This window comes from Rana temporaria, chromosome 7 (genome assembly GCF_905171775.1).
Source record: "Rana temporaria chromosome 7, aRanTem1.1, whole genome shotgun sequence".
NCBI classification, from domain to species: Eukaryota; Metazoa; Chordata; class Amphibia; order Anura; family Ranidae; genus Rana; species Rana temporaria.
Window position 1 is genome coordinate 172,710,915 of NC_053495.1, and position 24,742 is coordinate 172,735,656.

At 42.9% G+C, this 24,742-nt stretch overlaps 1 protein-coding gene across 1 annotated transcript in view; it reads left to right on the top strand.

The window, feature by feature from the left end:
* The window catches only part of RAB3B (RAB3B, member RAS oncogene family), a 114,008-nt gene that overhangs the window by 77,528 nt on the left and 11,738 nt on the right, over positions 1–24,742 (top strand). Inside the window, exon 3 of the mRNA XM_040360483.1 lies at positions 23,742–23,860. Within this exon, the coding sequence (XP_040216417.1) occupies positions 23,742–23,860 (119 nt within the window). The remainder of the gene's footprint in view (positions 1–23,741; positions 23,861–24,742) is intronic.

Here is a 24,742-nt window from a genome sequence, read left to right on the forward strand (position 1 = left end):
ATGCTGCCTAAAGACCCAAGGGGTTTTTACAGTTCGGGACTGCGTCGCTTTAACAGACAATTGCGCGGTCGTGCGACGTGGCTCCCAAACAAAATTGGCGTCTTTTTTTCCGCACAAATAGAGCTTTATTTTGGTGGTATTTGATCACCTCTGCGGTTTTTATTTTTTGCGCTATAAACAAAAAACGAGCGACAATTTTGAAAAAAATGCAATATTTTTTACTTTTTGCTATAATAAATATCACCCAAAAACATATATAACATTTTTTTTTTCCTCAGTTTAGGCTGATACGTATTCTTCTACCTATTTTTGGTAAAAAAAATCGCAATAATCGTTTATCGGTTGGTTTGCGCAAAATTTATAGTGTTTACAAAATAGGGGATAGTTTTTTTGCATTTTTATTTATTTTATTTTTTTACTACTAATGGCGGCGATCAGCGATTTTTTTCGTGACTGCGACATTATGGCGGACACTTCGGACAATTTTGACACATTTTTGGGACAATTGTCATTTTCACAGCAAAAAATGCATTTAAATTGCATTCTTTATTGTGAAAATTACAGTTGCAGTTTGGGAGTTAAACACAGGGGGCGCTGTAACATTTAGGGATCACTGTGTATGTGTTTGCTAGTGTAGGGGGGTGTGGCTGTAGGAATGACGTCATCGATCGTGTCTTCCCTATAAAGGGGATGACGCGATCGATGCGCCGACACAGTGAAGCACGGGGAAGCCGTGTTTACACACGGCTCTCCCCGTTCTTCAGCTCCAGGGAGCGATCGCGACGGAGCGGCTATAAACGAATAGCCGCGCCGTCGTCCCGGATCGCTCCTGAAGCCACGGGGACCGCCGCATGTACCGGGGGGGGTCCCGATCGGACCCCCGACCCACGTCAAGCAGAGGACGTATATATACGTTGATGTGCCTGCCTGTGCCATTCTGCTGACGTATATGTACATGAGGCGGTCCTTAAGTGGTTAAGGAACCCCAGATTTTTATCTAAAATGTATTAAGATTCGCTTTGGAGTAATTCTGCACATGCTCAGTTTGGTGTGTATTGCTAGAGAGGTTTTTTTTTTGTTTGGGAGGGTGAATGTGATCAGTACAGGGCCAATCAGCACTGTCTAGACAGAGGGTCAATGGTCCTGCAGCCTCATAGGACAGTCAGGGGGCACTGAAAACTCCTCCTGCAAGCTTTAACCAGACATTGATAGAAGTCACAAGACTGCTTATACTGCTGACGAGAAAAGGTATTTAGCAGTTTATATTTACTAAAATTATTGCATTTACATGGTCTGTGTACTGCGGGAGACCCGATATTGTGAATGCAGGCTCCTGGGTTTAGTAACACTTTAATTCTTGTATTGCTCCTTCTGATGGTCTCTGCTACCAGTCTAAAGACTTTGATGAATTTTAAGTCTACAGCAATAAACCTTTAAACGTGTTTTGTGTATTTATGGCCACACAACATTATAAGCCTTCTCCCATCACATTGTATTCCAAATATATTGTGATGCTACAAATTTAATTCTGAAGGATCAAGACAAATCCGAAAAAAATAAATAAAAAAAACCCTGGAAAACCCCTTCAGCAGCCAGCTGCCAACCCTCGTGGTGATTTATCCTATTTTTTTCATGCATTTTGTGAAAATAGTTGATCACGAATGTGCTCGCACAATACTGTATTTAGTATTTACTCCTTGGGGAACAACAGCAGCTGTCCAAACATCATATCACTTGTCACAGTAGCACTATTTTCAGATCAAGCGCACAGGATCTGGATACACACAGCTGCTCTGAAACCTGTGACATGTACAGATGTCAGTCTAATAAGACTGAAAATGGGTCTGACTCGATGACTAATGTGAACACTTTGTATTGTTTCTAAATAAATAAAATTTGTGTATTTAAAGCGGGAGTTCACCCGAAAAATTTTTTTTTAACATTAGATTGGGCCTAATTACGGGATACAGAATCGGGTGTTTTGATTAAAATCAATGCAGTACTTACCTTTTTAGAGATAGATGTTCTCCCGCCGCTTCCGGGTATGGGCTGCGGGACTGGGCGTTCCTATTTGATTGACAGCCTTCCGACGGTCGCATACAGCGCGTCACGAGTTGCCGAACGTCGGTGCGGCGCTATACAGTGCCTGCGCACCGACGTTCGGCTACTTTCGGAAACTGGTGACGCGATGTATGCGACGGTCGGAAGGCTGTCAATCAACTAGGAACGCCCAGTCCCGCAGCCCATACCCGCAAGTGGCGGGAGAACATCTATCTCTAAAAAGGTAAGTACTGCATTGATTTTAATCAAAACACCCGATTCTGCTTCCCGTAATTAGGCCCAATCTAATGTTAAAAATAGATTTTTTGGGTGAACCTCCACTTTAAAGAATTTTTTAATCACTTCTGTATGCTCTGAAAGCAAAGCTAACAATAATGTATAAGCACATACAAGTTTTATTTACTAGAGAATTTTTTATTTATTCAGCCAGTTTGTAGATGTACACAACCCTGCCAGAAAGCTGACTTAACTTTTTTCTACAGATGTCAGCAACAGGGCAGCCATCACAAATTTTGGGGCCCCTTACACAGCTTTAGGCAGGGTCCCCCTGGAGCAGAGAACCGGGAGGGGGGGGGGGTTTAATTAATTAACCACTTAAGGACCGCTTCCTGCCCATATACGTCGGCAGAATGCCATATAGAAGAAAAGAGCCCGCATAGCATAAAATCCAAGGTACATTTATTATAAACATAAAAAATGCACACTTACAACAAGTTCCAGTGCTATAAGCATAAAATTATGGAGCCAGCCGGCTCCTCGATCTGCCTGCCTGTGTCTTCCGGGTTCAGCTAGTGACCCCTCACTAGCTGAACCCGGAAGACACGGGCATGCAGATCGAGGAGCCGGCCGGCTCCATAATTTTATGCTTATAGCACTGGAACTTGTTGTAAGTGCGCATTTTTTAAGTTTATAATAAATGTACCTTGGATTTTATGCTAGGCAGGCTCTTTTCTTCTATATGGCACATCTAGCAATATACACTGAATTAGGCTACCATGCATTGACGCTTTTCCTGGTGGAGATTCGTGTGGATTCATATATGTGATTGTGATCTCCTGTGACAAGAGATCGTTTTTAGCTGGTAAGAGGCAGTGCTTCATTAAGGTGGAGGTGCTTTTCTATGCTCATGTTTCTGGATACTTGTGAAACTACATTGCAGTATTTGTCCAAGAACTGTCCAGATATTAAAATGCAAAAGGGGAACATATTGTCAGACTTACATATACCTGGTCGACGAGCCTAATGGAGCAGAGGAAGGTCCCCCGTACGGATCTGACTCGCGGCCCCTGGTAGTGCAAACAGGGGGCACAGGAGTGCAGAAGGATATGAGAGCCTGGTGAGAGTTGCTGGAAGATGGCTCAGGATCTGGATACAGAAGGGAAAATGAATCACACAAGCTGCAGGCAGGTAGGCAGGAACACTGGAGGGGGAGCTGAGCAGAAGCCGGGGAGAATGGTCAAGTAACAGACAGGGTTGGCAATGGTCAGACAACGTGATACAAAGGAGCAGGCAGATTCGTGGTCGGGTCGGGTGCAGGCGGAAAGCAGGAGAGGTCCAAGTCACAAGCCGGGTGGTCAGAAAGTCCAGGTTCAGGCAGATAGCAGATGCAGGATAAACAGGAAGCTGCAGATCAGACAGCACCGGTCTGCAGTATTCCAGGGGTTTAAATAGACTGCCCGGCGCCACAGGCACACCAGCACGCACCCGAGCACACACGTCAGCGCGCATCGGAACGCGCACCAAGTCGACCACGAGAATGTCTGGCAAGGTGAGTTCTCTGACACATATACATCACCACACTTCTTATGAACAACAGCAAACACATTTTATCTTCACTTTTCTTAACCACGAGTACATAATAATAGATATATGGTAATCAATGAAAACTGCCTCTCTCCCCCACCCAAATATATGCTCTAATCTACAGTATATAACCTTATAACTAATTACTAAATGTGGTGACTCTACACAGATGATTCAGTAAAGTATTATCCATAAATTAATAACAATATTGCCCCCTCCCAAATCACACTCAAACAATATGCTCTAATTTATAATGGGACTATCTTTAAATTAATGAACTAATTGAATGGCACTACAGTGATGATAAATTATAGTATCATATAAAAAATAATTAAAAATAATATTCCCCTCCCCATATTAAACTTTAATCTATAATAAGCTTTGCCTTAAACAGTAACTTATCACTAAATGTAATGCCACTTTAGAGATAATAAATTGAGTACTCGCTATAAAATAACAATAAAGGCCTTCCTCCACAATCCCCCCTCTGATATTAAACTCCAAACGTTATGTGATTACCTTATAAATAACTTGTTAATATATCTAATACAACTACAGAGATACAAAATTACGCATTTTCCAAATAATTGTGATACCTTCCCAAAACCTTGTTACATCTAAAATCTCTATTAAACATGCCCTACAACTAAAATCTAAATCTAGTCATTTTTTGGGGTATTTAACTTTTTATATGAAAAGAGTCACGCTACAAAAAATTGAAAAAACAGCAAAAAATAAATAAAATGTCGTGACTGTTACCAGCAGCATGATCTAAAATTGTACTATTACAGGAACAAATAAATGTATAACCATGGGCGTCCGCTCCATAGGGCAAGGGAGGGCGCTTGCCCCCCCCCTAGAAATCAGTGCCATGGTCCTGGGTGAGAAAAACAGCGGGCAGGAAGCAAGGCGGCGGCACAGCAAATCCAGTTAGAGCCGCTCTCTTTCTCTTCTAGCTCCAGCTGACAGAGAGGGGGAGGGGGTTGTTATTTTCTTGGGGGGGGCACCATTTTTTATGATATTGTTATTCAAAGTTGCTAGTTGCTTGATAGTTGCATCAGGTTTCTCAAACCTTTGCATGCCTGCGCTTTATGTGATAATGACTAAGCCCCTCCCCTTCATGACATTGTCAAAAAGGGACCGAGCATGGATGACCTTAAAATGATGCCCCCCCTAAAAAAAGTTCAGCGGACGCCCATGTGTATAACGATCAAAAAATATACTCAAAAATGTTCCAATCAACATAAAGTCGAAGAATAATTCAGTGAAAGAAAATGTAGTCCTCTTCATATATGCATTCAAAGAATTCCATGTGTAGTAAGCATCTATCACCATTATAAATCTAGGATGTGACATTACCACCTCATTGTGGAATAAATGGAGGCTTACCAACTTTACAAGACCTTCTAGGAAAAAAGGTCAGTAGAGCAAGTGGTCTAACAACCCCACCTGGATCTCATGTGGTATTCCTATAGGGTCCCTTTGGAGGTAGATTTCTGGGCAGTGATACTCCTCTCCATATTATCCCCACAGGCTCATCCCCAAGGACATGAAAAAGATGTTCCACATAGTATAAAACCTTTTACAACATTATTAAAAATATAAGATTGCACTTCCATACAATGCAACAAATGCCATAAAATAAATCTTCACTGGCCGGCATACAGCAGACAACCTGCATTTCCGGGAACAGATACACGATGACGTCAGCACTTCGCTCCACCCTACGCGTTTCATCCCCGATGACATCGTCCGGGGCAAAGGTGCCATGCTCAGGCGACGATTTACATCTAACAGATTGATTTTTGATTGCACCCATATGGTTAGTTGTTTTGTGTATTATATGAATAGCCATGAGTGTGAGTATATTCCGTCTGTCATGTGTTTTAATTAGAGGCAGATTGCCGATGTAATTAGATGCTGTCAGGAAAGGGTTCACCCGTTGGTGGCGCTGTTAGTCCTGTGGATCGCAGTGCCGATCAGCTGCAGCGGGTGTCTTCTTGCAGCCAGGATCTGTAATAAAGGATTTCACCTGCTGGTGGCACTGTCAGATCCATGGGCTGTAGTACCGGTGTCCATCAGCGGGTGTTTTCCGGGAGTATTGAGTCGTCATTATCTCCTGCAATCAGGCGTCGCCTGAGCTTGATTGCAGGAGATATGTATAAATACCCGGCAACTCACACTCTAGTTGCCTTGGTATCTCTTCCTTGCTCCCTGATCTGAACCTGTTATCTCGGATCCTGACCTTGTCTCTGTACCTGATATCTGACCCTGTGCCCTGTTCCCTGAACATGTCCCTCCTGTGACCCTGTTACCTTTACCTTTACCCTGCAGCCTGATCCATCCTCTCCCTGTCCTGTTTGTTCCCTGTCCCCATCTGCTGATCTCCCATTGATGACCTGGGCCTGGCTATGTTTAAGATTGCAGTACTTCCCTTCTATTTGTATATAGTTATTTGTTGTTTGTGGGTCACTGTTTGGTTGTTTACTGTTTATAAATTGTTATCACTTATCTTTAAATAAACGTAATTATTCACTTACATGCGTTTTTGGTTCTCTCTGTGCAGTCCACACAGTCTGGTCTTACCAATTCCCTGACAGATGCCCATGATGTTGAGGCTTGGTTAACTTCCTTAATAAATGTGTTCTTGTCTTGAATAGATGAGTCTGGAATTGAGGTTTGGTTTTAGTTTTGAATGGCCAATTTGCACCAGCAAGGGTGTGAAATGCGTTAGTTACAGCTGACCTTTGTACCTCTGTTTGCTGCATGGGCTATTTAATAAAGGAGATTGCATTGGAGTGCAACTGTCCAGGTCTTACCTTTGCTAGTCAACTTGTGACTTTGTTTGAGGCTTGATTAAATACTGTGTACATATGCAGCAATGGTGCAGCATGGCACCCGTGCCCCGGAAGAGGTCACCTGTGACGAAACGCGTATGGCGGAGCCACGTGCTGACTTTTTTGTATTGCAACGCTTTATGCTAATTTGAGTCCCACTGTGACAGTTGCTGCTTTTTCACTGTTTATTTTTTTTTATGTGTTTGTAAATTTTTCTTCAAACGCAGTTTCTTTTTAATTTTTATTAACTTATATATGTTTAATAGTAGTTATAGAAATCAACCCCCCACCAACTGTAAATACAACCCACTTCTCCTGATAACCAAAATGTTGCTAAAATCCCATTATAACGTATACTTAACTATAAAAATATTACAAAGATTATTTATATTATCTATAAAGTAATAGAACAAGTTGAATGAAAGCCCTCCCATTCCCTATACTTCGCATAGATCTCTAAGGTCAGGACAATGGATTTCCGTGGCGAGAATCAGTGAATTCCTGCGTCTGGAATCACAGGTGTATGGGAACTGCTGTGGCCACTCAAAGCAATGACAGGCTGGCAGGAGCTGTGGTTGTCTGCCGCTGTTTGCATGTGACTTGCCCTGGATATAGACAGATTGTACCTTAACCGCTTGCTTACTGGGCACATATACCCCCTTCCTGACCAGAGGACTTTTTGCGATTCGGCACTGCGTCGCTTTAACTGACAATTGCGTGGTCGTGCGACGTGGATCCCAAACAAAATTTACATCCTTTTTTTCCCACAAATATAGCTTTCTTTTGGTGGTATTTGATCACCTCTGCGGTTTTTATTTTTTGCGCTATAAACAAAAATAGAGCGACAATTTTGAAAAAAAAATTATATTTTTTACTTGTTGCTATAATAAATAGCCCAATTTTTTAAAAAAAAATTCTCAGTCTAGGCCGATACGTATTCTACATATTTTTGGTAAAAAAAAATTGCAATAAGCGACTGGTTTGCGCAAAAGTTATAGTGCCTACAAAATAGGGGACAGAATTATTATTTTTTATTATTTTTTTTTACTAGGATTGGTGGCGATCTGCGATTTTTATTGGTACTGCGACATTATGCGGACACATCGGACACTTTTGACACATTTTTGGCACCATTCACATTTATACTGCGATCAGTGCTATAAATATGCACTAATTACTATATAAATGTGACTGGCATTGAAGGGGTTAACACTAGGGGGGTGAGGGAGGGGTTAAATGTGTACCCTGCATAGTGTTACTAACTGTGGTGGAAGGGGACTGACTGGGGAAGGTGATCGATCTGTGTCCCTATGTACAAGGGACACAGATCGGTCTCCTCTCTCCCTGACAGGATGTGGATCTGTGTGTTTACACACACAGATCCACGTCCTTGTCTCTTTTTTTTTTTTTAGTAAATTGTTTTTATTAAGGTATTTTCAGCTTTGTTGAAATACAAAACAGGGGCATAGGGGCATACCCCGGCCAATCGTTGCACGTAGCAACGTGCAAAAAAATAACAATATAAAAGAACAGACAGAACAATTAACCTCACACCATAACTCTAGGCATGTCTAGCTAAGCATTACCTAGATACCTCTCGGGTTGCACATAACAGAAATACAGAAGGAGCTATTGCATCTTGCAGAACCTCTTCCCAGTCTTTGATAGCTGAGTTGGAAGCTACAGGGGCCCTTGGGAGTAGGTATGGTCCTTACATTGTCTATGCTTCACCTCCTATTACCAGATCAGGGTATGGGTCTGAACTCCAAGTGTCTACGTCCTTGTCTCTTTAACTGACGATCGCAGGTGCCCGGCGGACATCGCGGCCGCCAGGCACGCGCATCGGCATCTCAGTAATGCGGCGGGCGCGCGAGATTTACAACCACCCTGCGGCCGTATAAAGTCGTACGCCCTGCTGCTTCTCCTTTCACAGGCTGGGACAGGTTAAGGACAACCCAGGCTCAGAGGATGTGCGTTATGTGATGACCATTAGGCCCCGTACACACGACCAAACATGTATGCTGAAACTGGTCCGCGGACCAGTTTCAGCATACATGTTCGGTCGTGTGTAGGCGCGAGCGGGCCGAATTCCAGCAAACATTTGCCCGCCGGGCCTTTTCCCAGCAGACAAATATTCCTGGACGTGTTTTAAAACCGTCCGCTGGAATCCTGCCCGCTCGGACATGTACGGTCGTCAGTACAGACCTACCGTACATGTCCGAGCACCCGCCGTCCCTCGCATGCGTCGAATGACTTTGACGCATGCGTGGAAGCCTTTAAATGGCAGGCCCGCCCACATCGTCGCGGCGACGACGCGTATTGTTTACGCGCGGACTTCTGTATGATGGTTAGTACAGCCATCGTACAGAAGCCCTCTGGCAGGCATGTACGGTGAAAACGGTCCGACGGACCGGTTTCATCGTACATGTTTGCTCGTTAGTACCCGGCCTTAGACTAGTGCCAGTAAAAAAAAAAAACTACTGCAAGGGAATATTCTGCATTGAAGGTGAATATTGTAGGAAAAGCTGGTTTTGTAATTTTTAGCTATAGACCTTTTTATCTTGTTTTAGGCTAGAGTTCTGCTTTAAATATTTCTTGCTAATGCATACACAGTACAGCAGTTGAGAAACTTTAGTCTAAATGTATCTATTTCATAACTCCAAAAGTGACCATACAGGACAACATCTAATCTGGTAACACTTGTAGTATTAATACTTCTGTGTCATTTGCAGAATTAAGGTATTCAAGGTTTCCTGAGTGTGACGAAAGAGGATGAAACACCTAGTTTATTTTTATCGTGAGAACACATGTACCTGTTGCTTTCATCTGCTTTAATATTATTCTCTGTGTTTAACAACTCATTATAAAAAAATAAAGTTTAAAATCACATTGATTAAAGCCGCTGAACTCCGTCATATTTAAAGGCAGCCAATCAGCATACCTCCTTAGCTGACCTCCCTTCCCGAGATAAGTGTGGTTGTTAAACTATATGGTCAAACATTTATGGATTCCTGACCATCTTACCTATATGCTGGTTGTTGGACAACCCACTCAAAAACATGGGCATTAATATGTAGTTCACCACCCCTCCCCCCCCCCCATCAGATCAGATCGCTGCTGCCACACCCTATTCATGTGCCTGACCACTTTTTGGGCGCCGGGCACCTGAATTACAGCGGCGGGGTATTTTTTTTTGGTAGCACCTGATTAGAGCTAATGGGCGTCCAAAAAGGTGAACAGCGGGCGCCATCCTGTGCATTCGCTGTTCACTCAGCGTTGTGTTAGGAAATCGAATGAATCGCTTTCCTAACACTGAACCGCCTCTAAGCCAATCAGGTGCTCAAGGCTGCTACCTGATTGGCTGAAACAACAGGCACTGTGATTGGACAGCGCCTATCAGGCGTCCAATCATAGCAGAGGACGGAAGAAGACATCGAGGAACGCCTGAAGCCAGAAGCTCCAAAATGCCTGAAGCTCAAACAAGTTCTGGGACTTTTTTTTAGGCAGATTTGGGCATTTCTGATTTTTACATTGGTGACCTTTTGACCTGTACAAAATCTCGGCAAAAATCGCAGTAAAATTGTGCGACTTTCTGCCTGAAACCGCTATGCTCAGGTGTGAATGGGGCCTAAAGGTTCCCTTTTAAAAATAAAAAATAAAATAACAAACATGTTATACTTACCTCCACTGTGCTGCTCGTTGTGCACACAGTGGCCCCGGTCCTGGTCTTCTGGGGTGCCTCTGCGGCTGTCTCGGCTCCTCCCCGCAAGAACTAACCCCCTTCATGGGGGCCCCACCCCCCCCGGGCGCCTTGTCATTGGATGTAATTGACAGCAGCGCAAGCTAATGGCTGCGCTGCTATCAATCCATCCAATCTAGCCAAGCAACGGCCAGACTGAGTGGAGAAGAGGACGTCGGGGGCGAGCGCAGCAGGTGAATGGACTCAGGTAAGTAAAATGGGGGGGCTGGGAGGGCCGTCATTGCCAGGTTTTTTTTTCACCTTAATGCATAGGATGCATTAAGGTGAAAAAAAAACGAACCTTTACAACCCCTTTAAGCTTTGACAAAAAACGGCATATTGTGCAGATTTTGCACGCTCCAGTTTTAGTAAATGAACCCCATAGTCTATTTTGGTGTAAGTGCTAGGACATGTTTGGGTCTTCAGTGCTGTCTGGGATCTCTGTTCAATCAATGCATCACTTTCTCTACATGACAGACTGGGATTTGGGCTTTTCTGCCAGGCTACATATATCACTGACCAGCAATGTCTCTATATCAGTGTTTCTCAACTCCGGTCCTCAAGGCGCCCCAACAGGTCATGTTTTCAAGATTTCCTTCATATGAAATGGCTGTGGTAATTACTAAGGCAGTGAGACTGATCAAATCACCTGTGCAAAAAAATGGAAAGCCTGAAAACATGACCTGTTGGGGCGCCTTGAGGACTGGAGTTGAGAAACACTGCTCTATATACTCCAATGTAAAAGCCACCTGAAATAATTTTATAAATATGACCTACGCTCTTTAACCACTTCCAGACCTGCGCACGACGATGTACGTCCTGTTTTTAAAGATTGATATCTCGGTAACGGCAGCAGCTGCTGCCACAACCGAGGTATCGATCTTTAGTGTGCGCGGTCTGGTACATGATAACGGCGGTCTCCGCGGCGGATTCGCCGCGAGATCGCCGTTATCGGTGGCGGGAGAGGGGCCCCCCCTCCCGCCGCTCTCCCGCGCCCTCCGCCACTTACCGGAGCCGTCGGTAGCGGCGGAGGAGATCGCGACTGTTCGGCAGCTGAGCGGGGACGAGACTGAAGGAAAAATCTCCTTCGTCCGTCCCCATAGCTCTGCTGGGCGGAAGTGACGTCAAAACGTCAGTCCCGCCCAGCCTCTTAAAGAGACAATTTTTTTTTTGTCATTTGAAAAAATGACAGTTTTAAATTTTTTTTTTTGCATTTTAGTCTAAATATGAGGTCTTTTTGAGCCCAGATCTCATATTTAAGAGGACCTGTCATGCTTTTTTCTATTACAAGGGATGTTTACATTCCTTATAATAGGAATAAAAGTGATCAATTTTTTTTTTTCAGTGTAAAAAGTAATAAAATAAATAAAAATAAATAAGAAAACAAAAAATTTTTTTTTTTAAAGCGCCCCGTCCCGACGAGCTCGCGCGCAGAAGCGAACGCATACGCGAGTAGCGCCCGCATATGAAAACGGTGTTCAAATCACACAAGTGAGGTATCGGCGCGATCGTTAGAGCGAGAGCAATAATTCTAGCCCTAGGCCTACTCTGTAACTCAAAAAATGCAATCTCTAGAATTTTTTAAACATCGCCTATCGAGATTTTTAAGGGTAAAAGTTTGACGCCATGCCACGAGCGGGCGCAATTTTTAAGCATGACATGTTGGGTATCATTTTACTCGGCGTAACATTATCTTTCACAATATATAAAAAAATTGGGCCAAATTTATTGTTGTCTTATTTTTTAATTCAAAGAAGTGAATTTTTTCCAAAAAAAGTGCGCTTGTAAGACCGCTGCGCAAATACGGTGTGACAAAAAGTATTGGAATGACCACTATTTTATTCTCTAGGGTGTTAGAAAATATATATATATATATATATATATATAATGTTTGGGGGTTTTAAGTAATTTTCTAGCAGAAAAAACTGTTTTAGTTTTGCAAACACCCAATCTGAAAAACACCTAAGGTCTGGAAGTGGATAGTGAGTAGAAGGAACATTTTTTTTTTTTAATGATTTTTCTGACCGTTGACCACTTTTAATAACTCTTTCACCTACAGATTGATATCCCATTTAAACCAGGATGTGTAATTATCTTTTATTGAGTCAGCATAGCTCATCGGTAAACACAGCGTGGCAAAGCGAGCCGGATCTGCGATGTGAGTGTGTCTGTGAGATAAGGACCTGATGTTTGCAAGTTATTCTGAGCAATGCCTGAGAGGTGCTTTACAGAAACAAGTCACAGAAGACTCTTTATTTTGCAGTTATCTTCAATAGACCAGTCATGTATACCACTGGCACCGGCGTGACGGAAATCAAAATGGGTTTGATTGTTCTTTGCTTCTGCTGTCATTTGTTACCTGGAAAAGAGAAGAAATTTTGCCATCATGCTGCCTTGGGCGTACACGATGACACCATCCTTTTTTACAGGCTCATTTTTGTCACTTAAATTTTTTTGCAAAATAGAATGTATTATCGAGAGCAGCATATTGTCTGTACAGATTGGCTACACAACAGAAGACATTGTTTGTTATCTTGTGGACCTTGTCTGCTACCTACTATGCTTTATTTGGATTTAGTCACAGATACCTAGAGGTGGCCAGAAGAGGGGAAAAATATTTGGGATGAGTATTTTAGTGCTCTACGCCAGTTTCTATAGGTTTGACAGCCAGCTATAGGGCCAATCACTCACAAATTGGAGGGGGCAGAAGCTAGCACAGGATGCAGTAGTCAACTGCCAATTCACTTGACTGCCATTGGGCAATGGTGAATAATCCACACTTCAAAAAATGTATTGCTGAGATGAATTTGCTTGATCCTTACATATTCACTTATCACCAGGCCCGGATTTCCCACAAGGCCACCAAGGCCGGGCCTTGGGGTGGAAGGGTGCAGAGGGGCGGCAGTGGAATGGAATCCCCCGACGGCTAGTTAGGGCGGTAAGTTGCTTTCTGGAATCCGCTCGCTCGTCAACAAGTGATTTCGGTGATGTCACCGCAATCATTTGTAAAATGTGTGCTGCCGTCCGTCCGTCCGTCCCCCCCCCCCACATACCTCTCTCTACTGGCTCTGTCTTCGGACTCCGTCCTCCCCCAGGCCACCGAGTTTGTCTCCTGTGACTGTCCCTGCCGCCGATGTACACAGTGAGAGGGGTGAGCTGTGCTCTTCCCATCTCAGCTGTGACAGGAGTTCTAGCACAGTGCTAGGACTCCTGTTTTGGAGGTGACAGGGTCGATAAAGAGAACCTGTCACCTCCAATTGCTATCACACAGGGAATTGCTTTCTCCTGTGTGATAGCAATTAAGTTAAGTGAAAAAATTGATAAAAAAAATAAAAATAAGAAATAATAATTAAATTATAAAAATAAAAAATTAATTGAAAAGTGAAAAATAAGAAAAATAATATTAAAATAAATAAGAAAATTATACAAAAATAAAAAAAACGTAAACGACAAGCTCCAAAATAAAAAAAAGTGATAAAAAATTAAAAAAGAAAGAAACAAAAAATATTTGAACTAACCAGTTGCCATTCTCCGTTGATTTGGGGGGGGGTGGATCGGTTGGCAGGGAGGGGGTGCATTGTGGAACCTGGCCTTGGGGCAGCAGGGAGAGCAAATCCGGCCCTGCTTATCACTGGTAATTATACCTTTTAATAATTTGCGGCATCTTCTGTCCCAGACCTCACAAGTGCCATAAAAAGTAGTACCGTAAATAACGTCCTAACTGAAAGACAATACATGTTTCTGTTAGTGGTGCATCAAAATGAAAACCGAAACCGAAAATTCAGGCCAAAAATTAAACCAAAATTGACGGTTTTAAAAAAATATATATATATTTTTATAAATAATTGTATTATATTTGACTTTGTAATTAATATAATGAATATGAATTTATTGTCGGCCATTATCAGCACCTTTTTAAAGGTCTCGCTTGCTGGATTTTTGGTGCATATTTGATAAACCGCACCAAAAACGAACCTCCCCATTGAAATGCATTGAAAATGCAGCAAGAACGTCACATGACCTATGAAAAACACATCATAAACAAGGTAAAATTGCATCATAAATTGCGTTTTCGACATCCATTATCGGCACTTTTTTTCTTTCGGCACAACGCTGAAAAACCTTTTGTGAGCAATCATTGGCTCCTTTCCTTTACATTGACCTATGAACCTCCCTTGTGTGCATGCCCCCAGCTGGGATTACAACTGAACATATATGCATCCATACAGCGCACAGTCCACAGCAAGCCATATTCCTACTTCCTTCTCCCCCCTCCAAACACATTGATGGACAGCTACTGGCACCTGCAGTGTCTCTTAAAGTGATTGTAAAGGTTCCAATGTATTCTTTTAAATAACAAACATGTTATACTTACCTGCTCTGTGCAAGGGTTTGCACAGAGCAGCCCCAATCTTCCTCTTCTGGGGTGCCCCGACGGGGCTCCTGGCTCCTTCCCTTCATCGGGTGCCGCCACGGAGAGCTGCTTTCCATGGAAAGCTCCTGAGTCCTGCTGCTGCCTCCATTGACACAGACAGCGGGACTCAGCCCTGCCAACCCCGCTCCTGTGTCACTGGATTTGATTGACAGCACTGCTATCAATCTATCCAATGAGGATAGAGACAGCGACGGGAGCCATTGGACTCGTGCAGATCGCTGGAAGGGACGGGCTCAGGTAAGAAAAAGGGGGGTGCTCTGAGGGCAGCTGTAGCACAGTAGGTTTTTCACCTTAATACATAGAATGCATTTGACAGGTACCCGCTCCCACTTCTGACTCAGATTGCCATGATGAACTGAGCCGGAAGTTCAGCCCCCTCCTTCCCCCGCAGTCTTCTGGCACACATCACAGGTCCCAGAAGACTACGGGACAATTCACAAGGCGCAGCGCGACTCTTGCATGCGCAGTAGGAAACAGGCTGCGAAGCCACAAGGCTTCACTTCCTGTTTCCCTCACTTCAGATGCCGGCGCCCGCATCCGAAGACGATTGAAGATAAAGCTTGGGTGAGCACATCGCTGGATCCCTGGATGGGTAAGTGTCCTTATACTAAAAGTCAGCAGCTACAGTATTTGTAGCTGCTGACTTTTATTTTTTTTTGCGGGAGGAGCCTGGAACTCCTCTTTGGTACTCCTATTAATTATATGTAAACTCAATTACATTTCAAATGTCGCAAATGTACTTTTAAAAGTAGCTAATATAAGTCTACCAAATTCATTAAAATTATACGTAATGGTCCTGCCATGTAGGTCTTTGTTTAGACACTTCGGGCCAGATCCACGAAGCAGTTACGCTGGCGTATCTATTGATACGCCGCGTAACTTCTAGGTTGCTCCGGCGTATCTTTGTTTTGTATCCACAAAACAAGATACGCCTGAAGCTGGGCTAGATCCGTCTGACGTACGTCTTAGTACGCCGTCGGATGTAAGGTGCATATTTACGCTGGCTGCTAGGTGGCGCTTCCGTCAATTTACGCGTTGAGTATGCAAATTAGTTAGATACGCCAATCCACAAACGTACGTTCGGCCGGCGCATTTTTTTTCGTCGTTTCCGTAAGGCTTTTTTCGGCGTACCGTTACCCCTGCTCTATAAGGCGTACGCAATGTTAAGTATGGACGTCGGGCCAGCGTCGAATTTTCCGTTGTGTACGTCGTTTGCGTAAAAAGTTCGCGAATAGGGCTTTGCCTAGACGTCGAAAGCATTTGCTTGTTGCGGGTTAATTTGGAGCATGCGCACTGGGATACCCCCACGGACGGCGCATGTGCCGTTCAGAAAAAACGTCATTTACGTCGGGTCAAGATGTATTAACATAAAACACGCCCACAACTTAGTGATTTGAATTGCGCGCCCTTACGCCGACACATGTACACTACGCCGCCGTAACTTACGGCGCAAATTCTTTCTGGATACGGAAAATACGATGTAAGTTACGGCGGGCGTAAAAATGTGAGGCGCTACGTGGATCTGGCCCTTCCTGTTATAGGGTGACAATGCTCTGTCTCCCAATTGTGCTCCTGTTTTGTTATCCTGTCACATGAACGTCTGATAAAAACTAGTAGCTGTTTCAACACACATTACGAAGGCACGATCCACTGTTGTCACTATGCAGAAAATCACCATGAGAAATTCCATGCAGCCATTGCTGTCCATGAAGCCAGGAAAGGAATGCAAAGAGGCTGCAGATCAGCAGTATTGAGATGCAACAAAGGATGAAAATGTCGTGAAAGATTATTTTATTAATAAAATATACTTTTTCAATGATAGGTTCTCTTTAACTATAAATTGCAACAGATATTTTTGCAAAACCTCTTCTCTGTAAGGACTTTCATGAGGACAAGTCAACAACCATTATCCTCTCTCCACTCTGCCTAGATACTTACGTAGCTGTTTCACAATCATAGCTGAAGAGTTCCCAATTCACCTTCCATCCCGTAGGTACAATTTGATGCTGTGGAGGAGTTTGAAAGAGTCTGTAACCTTCTCGTGGAAAGTGCTCATTTTACTGATGCCGCTAATTGCTGTGCATAATCACTGGATATGTATAAATTGCTCTGCTCAGCTGCAGGCAAATGGATCAGGTCATTAGCAAAATGACTTGTCATCAAAGATCGACTTGACCTGCATTGAAATACAGATGGACCTTTTAGAGTGTTTGAAAGGACAGATCTGTGGTGAAATGGCAGCTTTTTAACCTGCTAAGCTGAGAAATTTAGACACCAATCATAACATCTTTATTTAAATATATATTGTGTTACTGGCGTATAACTTTTGATGTACGAAAGATAATGATGGAGGATTATAGATTGACGTAGACTCCTTGGAATGCCTCATTAAAGCTGCAATTTTTGTGACCTTCTTTTTCAAAATACCATTTTTGAAGAACTGCAATTGTGATAAATACTATATATTATTGCATCAATAGTGTGTGGGCTGTCTGTCAGCACAATTCAAGTACCTACATCCCACATTTATATAGAATATAGAGATAGGAATGTATTCCAGAACAATGGTACCAACTTTCCAAAGGGGTACTAGCCCCCAAAATGTGTACAACCCCCCAAATAGGTTTCAACCACACCACTTATACTTAAGAGCTAATATTACTATATTACTAACGAATATAACGTATAATAGATTCTTATGTGCCATGTGGTTGGTGATGGGTGTTGGAATTTTCTACATGTTTTGTAGATGTGCATCAATACTTAGTTACATAGTTAGTCTGGTTGAAAAAGCAATAAAATGGGGAATATATATATATATATATATATATATATATATATATATATATACCGTGTTTCCCCGAAAATAAGCCCGGGTCTTATATTAATTTTGGCAACCAAAAACACGGTAGGGCTTATTTTCGGGGTAGGGCTTACTATTGTGCGGTCTTCTCTACCCCTCTCCCTTTCTGCCTGACAGGAATCCCGTGTGTGAAGTAAAGTAAAATGTATTGTGTCAGGCACCTTATTATAGCGCTGCTCCTGGCTTCCATAGCCTGCCTGAGCTCTCTTCCACAAGCCAAGCTTTGCAGAGGGAGGGGGGCCGACATCCCCCACTGACAGGAGAAGAAGATCTGAGTGCCACTCTGGGCTTCCACAGCCCGTTTGAGCTCTCTTTGCCGAGCATTGCAGAGGGAGGGGGGCAGACATCCCACACTGACAGGCAGGAGAAGGAGATCTGAGTGCCGTTCTGGGCTTCCATAGCCCGCCTGAGCTATCTTCCACAAGCCGAGCATTGCAGAGGGAGGGGGGTCAAGATCCCCCGCTGACAAGCAGGAGAAGAGGAGGAGACAACCACTTCAAACTAGGTCTTATTTTCGGGGTAGGGCTTATATTGCAGCCCTCCTGGAAAACCAAGGTAGGTCTTATTTTCAGGGTAGGTCTTACTTTCGGGGAAACACGGTGTGTATATATATATATATATATATATATAAATATAATTGTATTTTATTTTTTACAATCCTATATACACAATCCCATACCCACAGTTGATCCAGAGGAAGGCAGGCAAAAAAAAACAGCAAAGTATGATCTAATTTGCTCCAGCAGGGGGAATAAATTCCTTCCTGATCCCCCAAAAGGCAATCGGATGTTCCCCGGATCAACTTTACCTATAAATATTAGTATCCAGTTATATTATGTACATTTAGGAAAGAAGTCATGGCTTTTTTTTTTTTTTAAAGCAATCTACTAAGCTGGACACAACCAACTGTTGAGGAAGTCTATTCCACATTTTCACAGCTCTTATGCCGCGTACACACGATCACTTTTTGTGATGAAAAAAAAATTTCATTTTTTATCATAAAAAAAATGAAATTTTTCCAACTTCATCATTAAAAATGATGTTGCCCACACACCATCGTTTTTGAAAAATGATGAACAAAGTGATGGCACTCTAAAGGGGAAGTTCTATTCGCCTTGAGGCTGCTTTTAGCTGGTTACTTGTTAGTAAAAGACGATTTGTGCTTTTTTGTCTGTTACAGCGTGATGAATGTGCTTACTCCATTATGAATGGTAGTTTTACCTCCCGTCTCATAACTTGCTTCTGGGTATGTGCGGGTTTAAAACTTTGTTTTTGCCCACACACGATCATTTTTTACGACACAAAAAATGACATTTTAAAAAAGTGATCATGTGTATGGGGCATTACTGTGAAGAAACCTTTCCTTATTTAGAGATTAAATCTCCTTTACTCCAGACATAAAAAGTGCCCCTTGCCCTCTGTGATGACCTTAAAGTGAATAACTCCACACCAAGTTCACACTATGGACCACTTATGTATTTATACATGTTGATCTGATGGCACGAGTATCTGTAATATCTCACATTTGTTAGTGAGTCCAGTTTAAGAGATTTGGTTGGTCAATTTGGGGAGTTGTAGAGGTGTTGAGGGCTATTACCAGTGGCGGCCCGTCCATAGGGGCGCCCGGGCGCCGCCCCCCATCCCCCAGTCAGTTAAAAAAAAAAAAAAAAACATTTTTTAAATCTGTCCCTTTAAGAAAAAAAAAAATTCAAAAAAGGGCCTTATGTGCACTGTGTCCTCGCGCCAGACGCCGGGCACAGTGCTGTAGGAGTAGCGCCACGTCTGTGCAATCACGGGATTGCAGACGCGGCGCTACATTGGCACAAAAAATATGCCTTTGTGGCGTTCTCCATCGCGCCACTTGCTTCCCCGCGCGATGGAGTGTATTGTTATGGCCGGGCGGGTGCATACACTTTCTGTGTGCACCCACCCGTCTCTGTGCTCGTTCCGACGTCACTATTCGGCGGCCCCCCCCACCCCCCGCTTATTTAAAAAAAAAAAAATTGGCGGTTGGCATCCACCCTCCACCCCCCCCCCCCTGCTTAATCCAATTTTTTTTTTTTATATTTTTTAATATTTAATATTCAGTGAAAATAATGCCAGGCAACAACCCCCCCCCCCCAATCAATGTTTTTTTGGGGGGGTGGTCTGGTGGGGTAGTGTTACCGGCCGCTATTTGTGCTGTAATGAATTTTTACATAGAAAAGAAATGTTGTTAATAAGTGTGTAAATGAATTATAAAAAAAGTTTTTTTCAATAACCGGCTTTTTTTATAATTCATTTACCCACTTATTAACAACATTTCTTTTCTATGTAAAAAATTCAGTTATTAAAAAAAAAACTTTTTTTATACTTAATGTGCAGGGAAAATATCGTCCGTCAACACCACACCACCCCCCGCTTGCAAATTGTCCTGCGACTTGGGACTGGAAAGTTGCAGGATAAGTTGGACCCGATGATTTACCCATTTAGTTTGTTCATATCTGTGCAACTTTGAAGTAGTCCCTGCATTACTTTTGTCCCACCTTGATGTGACTTGAGGTCCATAGACCTCCAGAATACATAGGCATTGCTTCAAGTCGCTGCAAAATCGCACCAAAAAATTGTGGCAGAATCTTGCAACTTTCAGGCTAATGCAGTCTGAAAGTTGCACAATTCTACTGCAATTTTGATGTGACTTAAAGCAATGCCTGTGTATTCTGGAGGTCTATGGACCTCAAGTTGCATCAATGTGGGACCAAAGTAATGCAGGGACTACTTTGAAGTCGCACAGATATGAACGGTTCTCATTGGAAATCATGGGGTACGACTTGTCATGCAACATTTAAGTCCCAAGTCGCATGACAAGTAATTCCTGCAGTCTCTGGTAATCTTGTGCAGTATGTCTGCAGTCTCTGGTAATCTTCTGCAGTATGTCTGCAGTCTCTGGTAATCTTCTGCAGTATGTCCGCAGTTTCTGGTAATCTTGTGCAGTATGTCCGCAGTCTCTGGTAATCCTGTGCAGTATGTCCGCAGTTTCTGATAATCTCCTGCAGTATGTCCACAGTCTCTGGTAATCTTGTGCAGTATGTCCGCAGTCTCTGGTAATCCTGTGCAGTATGTCCGCAGTTTCTGATAATCTCCTGCAGTATGTCCACAGTCTCTGGTAATCTTGTGCAGTATGTCCGCAGTCTCTGGTAATCTCCTGCCCATTTCGAGTCCTTCATTACTAACAGTGTCATATTTTAGTTTGTTTGCACCGATCTGTAAGGCTGCGCTATATACCATGATTTGTGATGCTGGGGCTATATACTCTGTGCTGTGACGCTGAGCTGTATACTCCTGACATTGAGTGGAAGCAAGTGGAATACAGGGGACGGAGTGGTGGATTCTATAAGGGGTGTGGCTTATGAGAAGTGGGAGGGACCAAATGTGGAAGGGCTGGGTATTGCGCCCCCCCATCCTAAAACTTCACCAGCCGCCACTGGCTATTACCCATTTAGTTTGACTTATCGCTCCCCCCCTTCCTGTTTTTTGGGGGGGGGAAGTCCCTGACTGGAGCCATATATGATTTTTTTTTTTTAATTAAGGATTTTGCTATTTTATTTTTATCAGTTAAATTGTCAGTGGTAAAGCCCGAGGGGTTTCTTGGAATCCATTCCTGTGTTTATGTCCTATCACAAAAAATACTGTATTTTGATACCTGTATGTGGTTAATACATGCAATATTATTAAAGAAGAATTCTAGGCAAAACATAACTACTCTTAAAAATGCCCCTCCCCATCCAAACCATGTATTCTGACTAACCTGAGTAAGAAAGATCTGTATGCTTACCTATCTTCAAGCCGTTTCAGTTTGGTCATGTGATTCAGCTCCCTTGCCTCAGCCAGTGGCAGCTGCAAGGGAGAGGAGGGAGCGATGACATTGGATGGGCCTTGGGAGCCTATGGGTGTTGTCTCTGCTCCCAACCATTATCGAGCACTGGCTGATACAGGGAGATCACGTGACCGGACTAGAGTGCAGTATTGAACAGGAAAGAGAGGGTTCTGTTAATTCATAAGTTGAAGCATAGTAAACACAGTTTTCTATGCTCAGTTACCAATGGACACAGGAGCAATCAGTACAGATCGCTCACTGCATGCAATTCAGAAAAGGAAGGTGCCAGTAAATGACATATTTACTGGCCCCTTCCCCCCACTCTCCATTCCACTCTCCATTCCACTCTCCATTCCCCTGTGTACCCGCAGCAGCCGGTGGGAGAGGAATGCTTGCAGCGATGCTGGGGGGGGCTTGTCTACACAGGGGGAATCGGATGTGGGCAGCCCAGGGAGGGGGGATCAGTGCAGTGGGATGGGAGGACAATTACAGAATGATGCACTATGTCTGTGTCTTTCCCTCCAGCAGCTGAAAGCCGGCTAGAGGGAGAGAAGGAGGAACCAGCTTTTAGCTGCTGTAGGGAGAGGCACATTCTGCAAATGTCCTCCTGTCCCGCCACACAGATCCTCTGCTGTCCGGGACCCCCTGTGTGCCTGGGCCTCCTGTAGGGGTACCCCCCCCCCTATCGGCGGCCCTGGTCACAGGGACAGGAAGTGGACTGAACAGTGAGGTTGAAGACGGAAGTAAACCTCTGGAACAATATTAAACCCAAAAGCAATTTATTATATTTCAGGTTACCAATGCTTACAGTTGGTGTTTGCATTCGTTTTCATTTGTTAAAGTGGTTTCAAAGTCTTAAAGCGGGAGTTCACCCGAAAAAAATTTAACATTAGATTTATGCTCATTTTGTCAAGGGGAATTGGGTATTTTTTTTAAAATTGAACCAGTACTTACCGTTTTAGAGAGCGATCTTCTCCGCCGCTTCCGGGTATGGTCTTCGGGACTGGGCGTTCCTATTTGATTGACAGGCTTCCGACGGTCGCATACATCGCGTCACGAGTAGCCAAAAGAAGCCGAACGTCGGTGTGGCTCTATACGGCGCCTGCGCACCGATGTTCGGCTACTTTCGGAAAATCGTGACGCGATGTATGCGACCGTTGGAAGCCTGTCAGAAGCCTGTCAATCAAATAGGAACGCCCAGTCCCGCAGCTCATACCCGGAAGCGGCGGAGAAGATCGATCTCTAAAACGAGTACAGCTCCGATTTTAAAAACACTACCCGATTCCCCTTGACAAAATGAGCATCAATCTAATGTTAAAAATTTACTTTTTGGGTGGACCTCCACTTTAAAGTGTTTTAACTGAACGCATTCTCTGCATTAAGGTAAAAAAAAAACACTATCTGTCCTAGGTCCCCAGTCTCTAAAAACGTACCTGGTGTGTTCACTGCTCCAGCTGTAGCAAAGCTCTCCTCACTTCTGCTTTTACAGGTGAAACTGAGGACAGCAGAGCCATGGGCTCCTGTTCAGAAGGGTTTACACAACCCGGTACGGGAGTGTGCACACATGGGGGACTTCTTAGCACCTAACTTGCTACAGAGTCACCTTGAAAACGTGACAATGCTAGCGGGGGGACTGCTAGAAGAGGAGGTAAAGGACCTTTCTGTGCAATATAGTTGCACAGAGGAAGTAAGACCGATCTCTTTTTTTTTATTTAAAAAATAGACTTTAGTATCACTTTAAGCTTTTTTTTCCGTTTATTTACAAATGGGTCCCCAAAACACTACAGGTAATAAAAGGGGGGGGGACAAACAGCAGAGCAGAGCAGAGCATCTTGCTTTGTAGCTTCGTCTGCCTGATAGAAACCTTAGATTGAGGTATCCGATAAGGAAAGAGTCAACGCTCTGATGACAGGTCTATGAAGAAAAGCAATTCTTTTCGCATAGCTGAGGGTTATGAAATGGTAAGATTAGAGTGCCACCTTCTGGTAGGACATAATATGACATATTGCATATTAATATTAACTGACCTAAAAATGTATTTGAATTCCGGGGTATTATAAAGAAATAAATAATATATACATCCACTATTCCTTTTAAGCACATTATAGAATTGAAATTCTTACTTTAATTTTTTTTTTTCTTTTTAGGATACAGCTGGTCAGGAGAGATACAGGACTATCACAACTGCCTATTACAGAGGTGCAATGGGATTTATACTCATGTATGACATCACAAATGAGGAGTCCTATAATGCTGTTCAGGACTGGTAAGTAGAAGATAAATCCTCCAGGAGTGTCAAGTGCACAGTTCAGTTTTATCCAGCAGTGGTCCTTGCCACATCTGCTAAATTGAGTGATTGGAAATAATTTTTTCCCCACAAATAGAGCTTTCTTTTGGTGGTATTTCATCACCTCTGCGGTTTTTATTTTTTGTTAAAAAAAAATAAAGACAGAATTTGAAAAAAAAAAAAAAAAATTGCCAAACGGGTAATTTTTCTCCTTCATTAACCACTTAAGACCCGGCCCTTTAGGCAGCTAAAGGACCCGGCCAGTTTTTGCGATTCGGCACTGCGTCGCTTTAACTGACAATTGCGCGGTCGTGCGACGTGGCTTTCAAACAAAATTGTTGTTCTTTTTTTTCCCACAAATAGAGCTTTCTTTTGGTGGTATTTGATCACCTCTGCGGTTTTTATTTTTTGCGCTATAAACAAAAATAGAGCGACAATTTTGAAAAAAATGCAATATTTTTTACTTTTTGCTACAATAAATATCCCCCAAAAAAAAAAAAAAAAAAAAAAATATATATATATATATATATATATATATATATATATATATATATATATAAAAAAATTCCTCAGTTTAGGCCGATACGTATTCTTCTACCTATTTTTGGTAAAAAATCGCAATAAGCGTTTATCGGTTGGTTTGCGCAAAATTTATAGCGTTTACAAAATAGGGGATAGTTTTATTGCATTTTTATTATTTTTTTTTTTACTACTAATGGCGGAGATCATTTTTTTCGTGACTGCGACATTATGGCGGACACTTCTGACAATTTTGACACATTTTTGGGACCATTGTCATTTTCACAGCAAAAAAATATTTAAAATGCATTGTTTACTGTGAAAATGACTATTGCAGTTTGG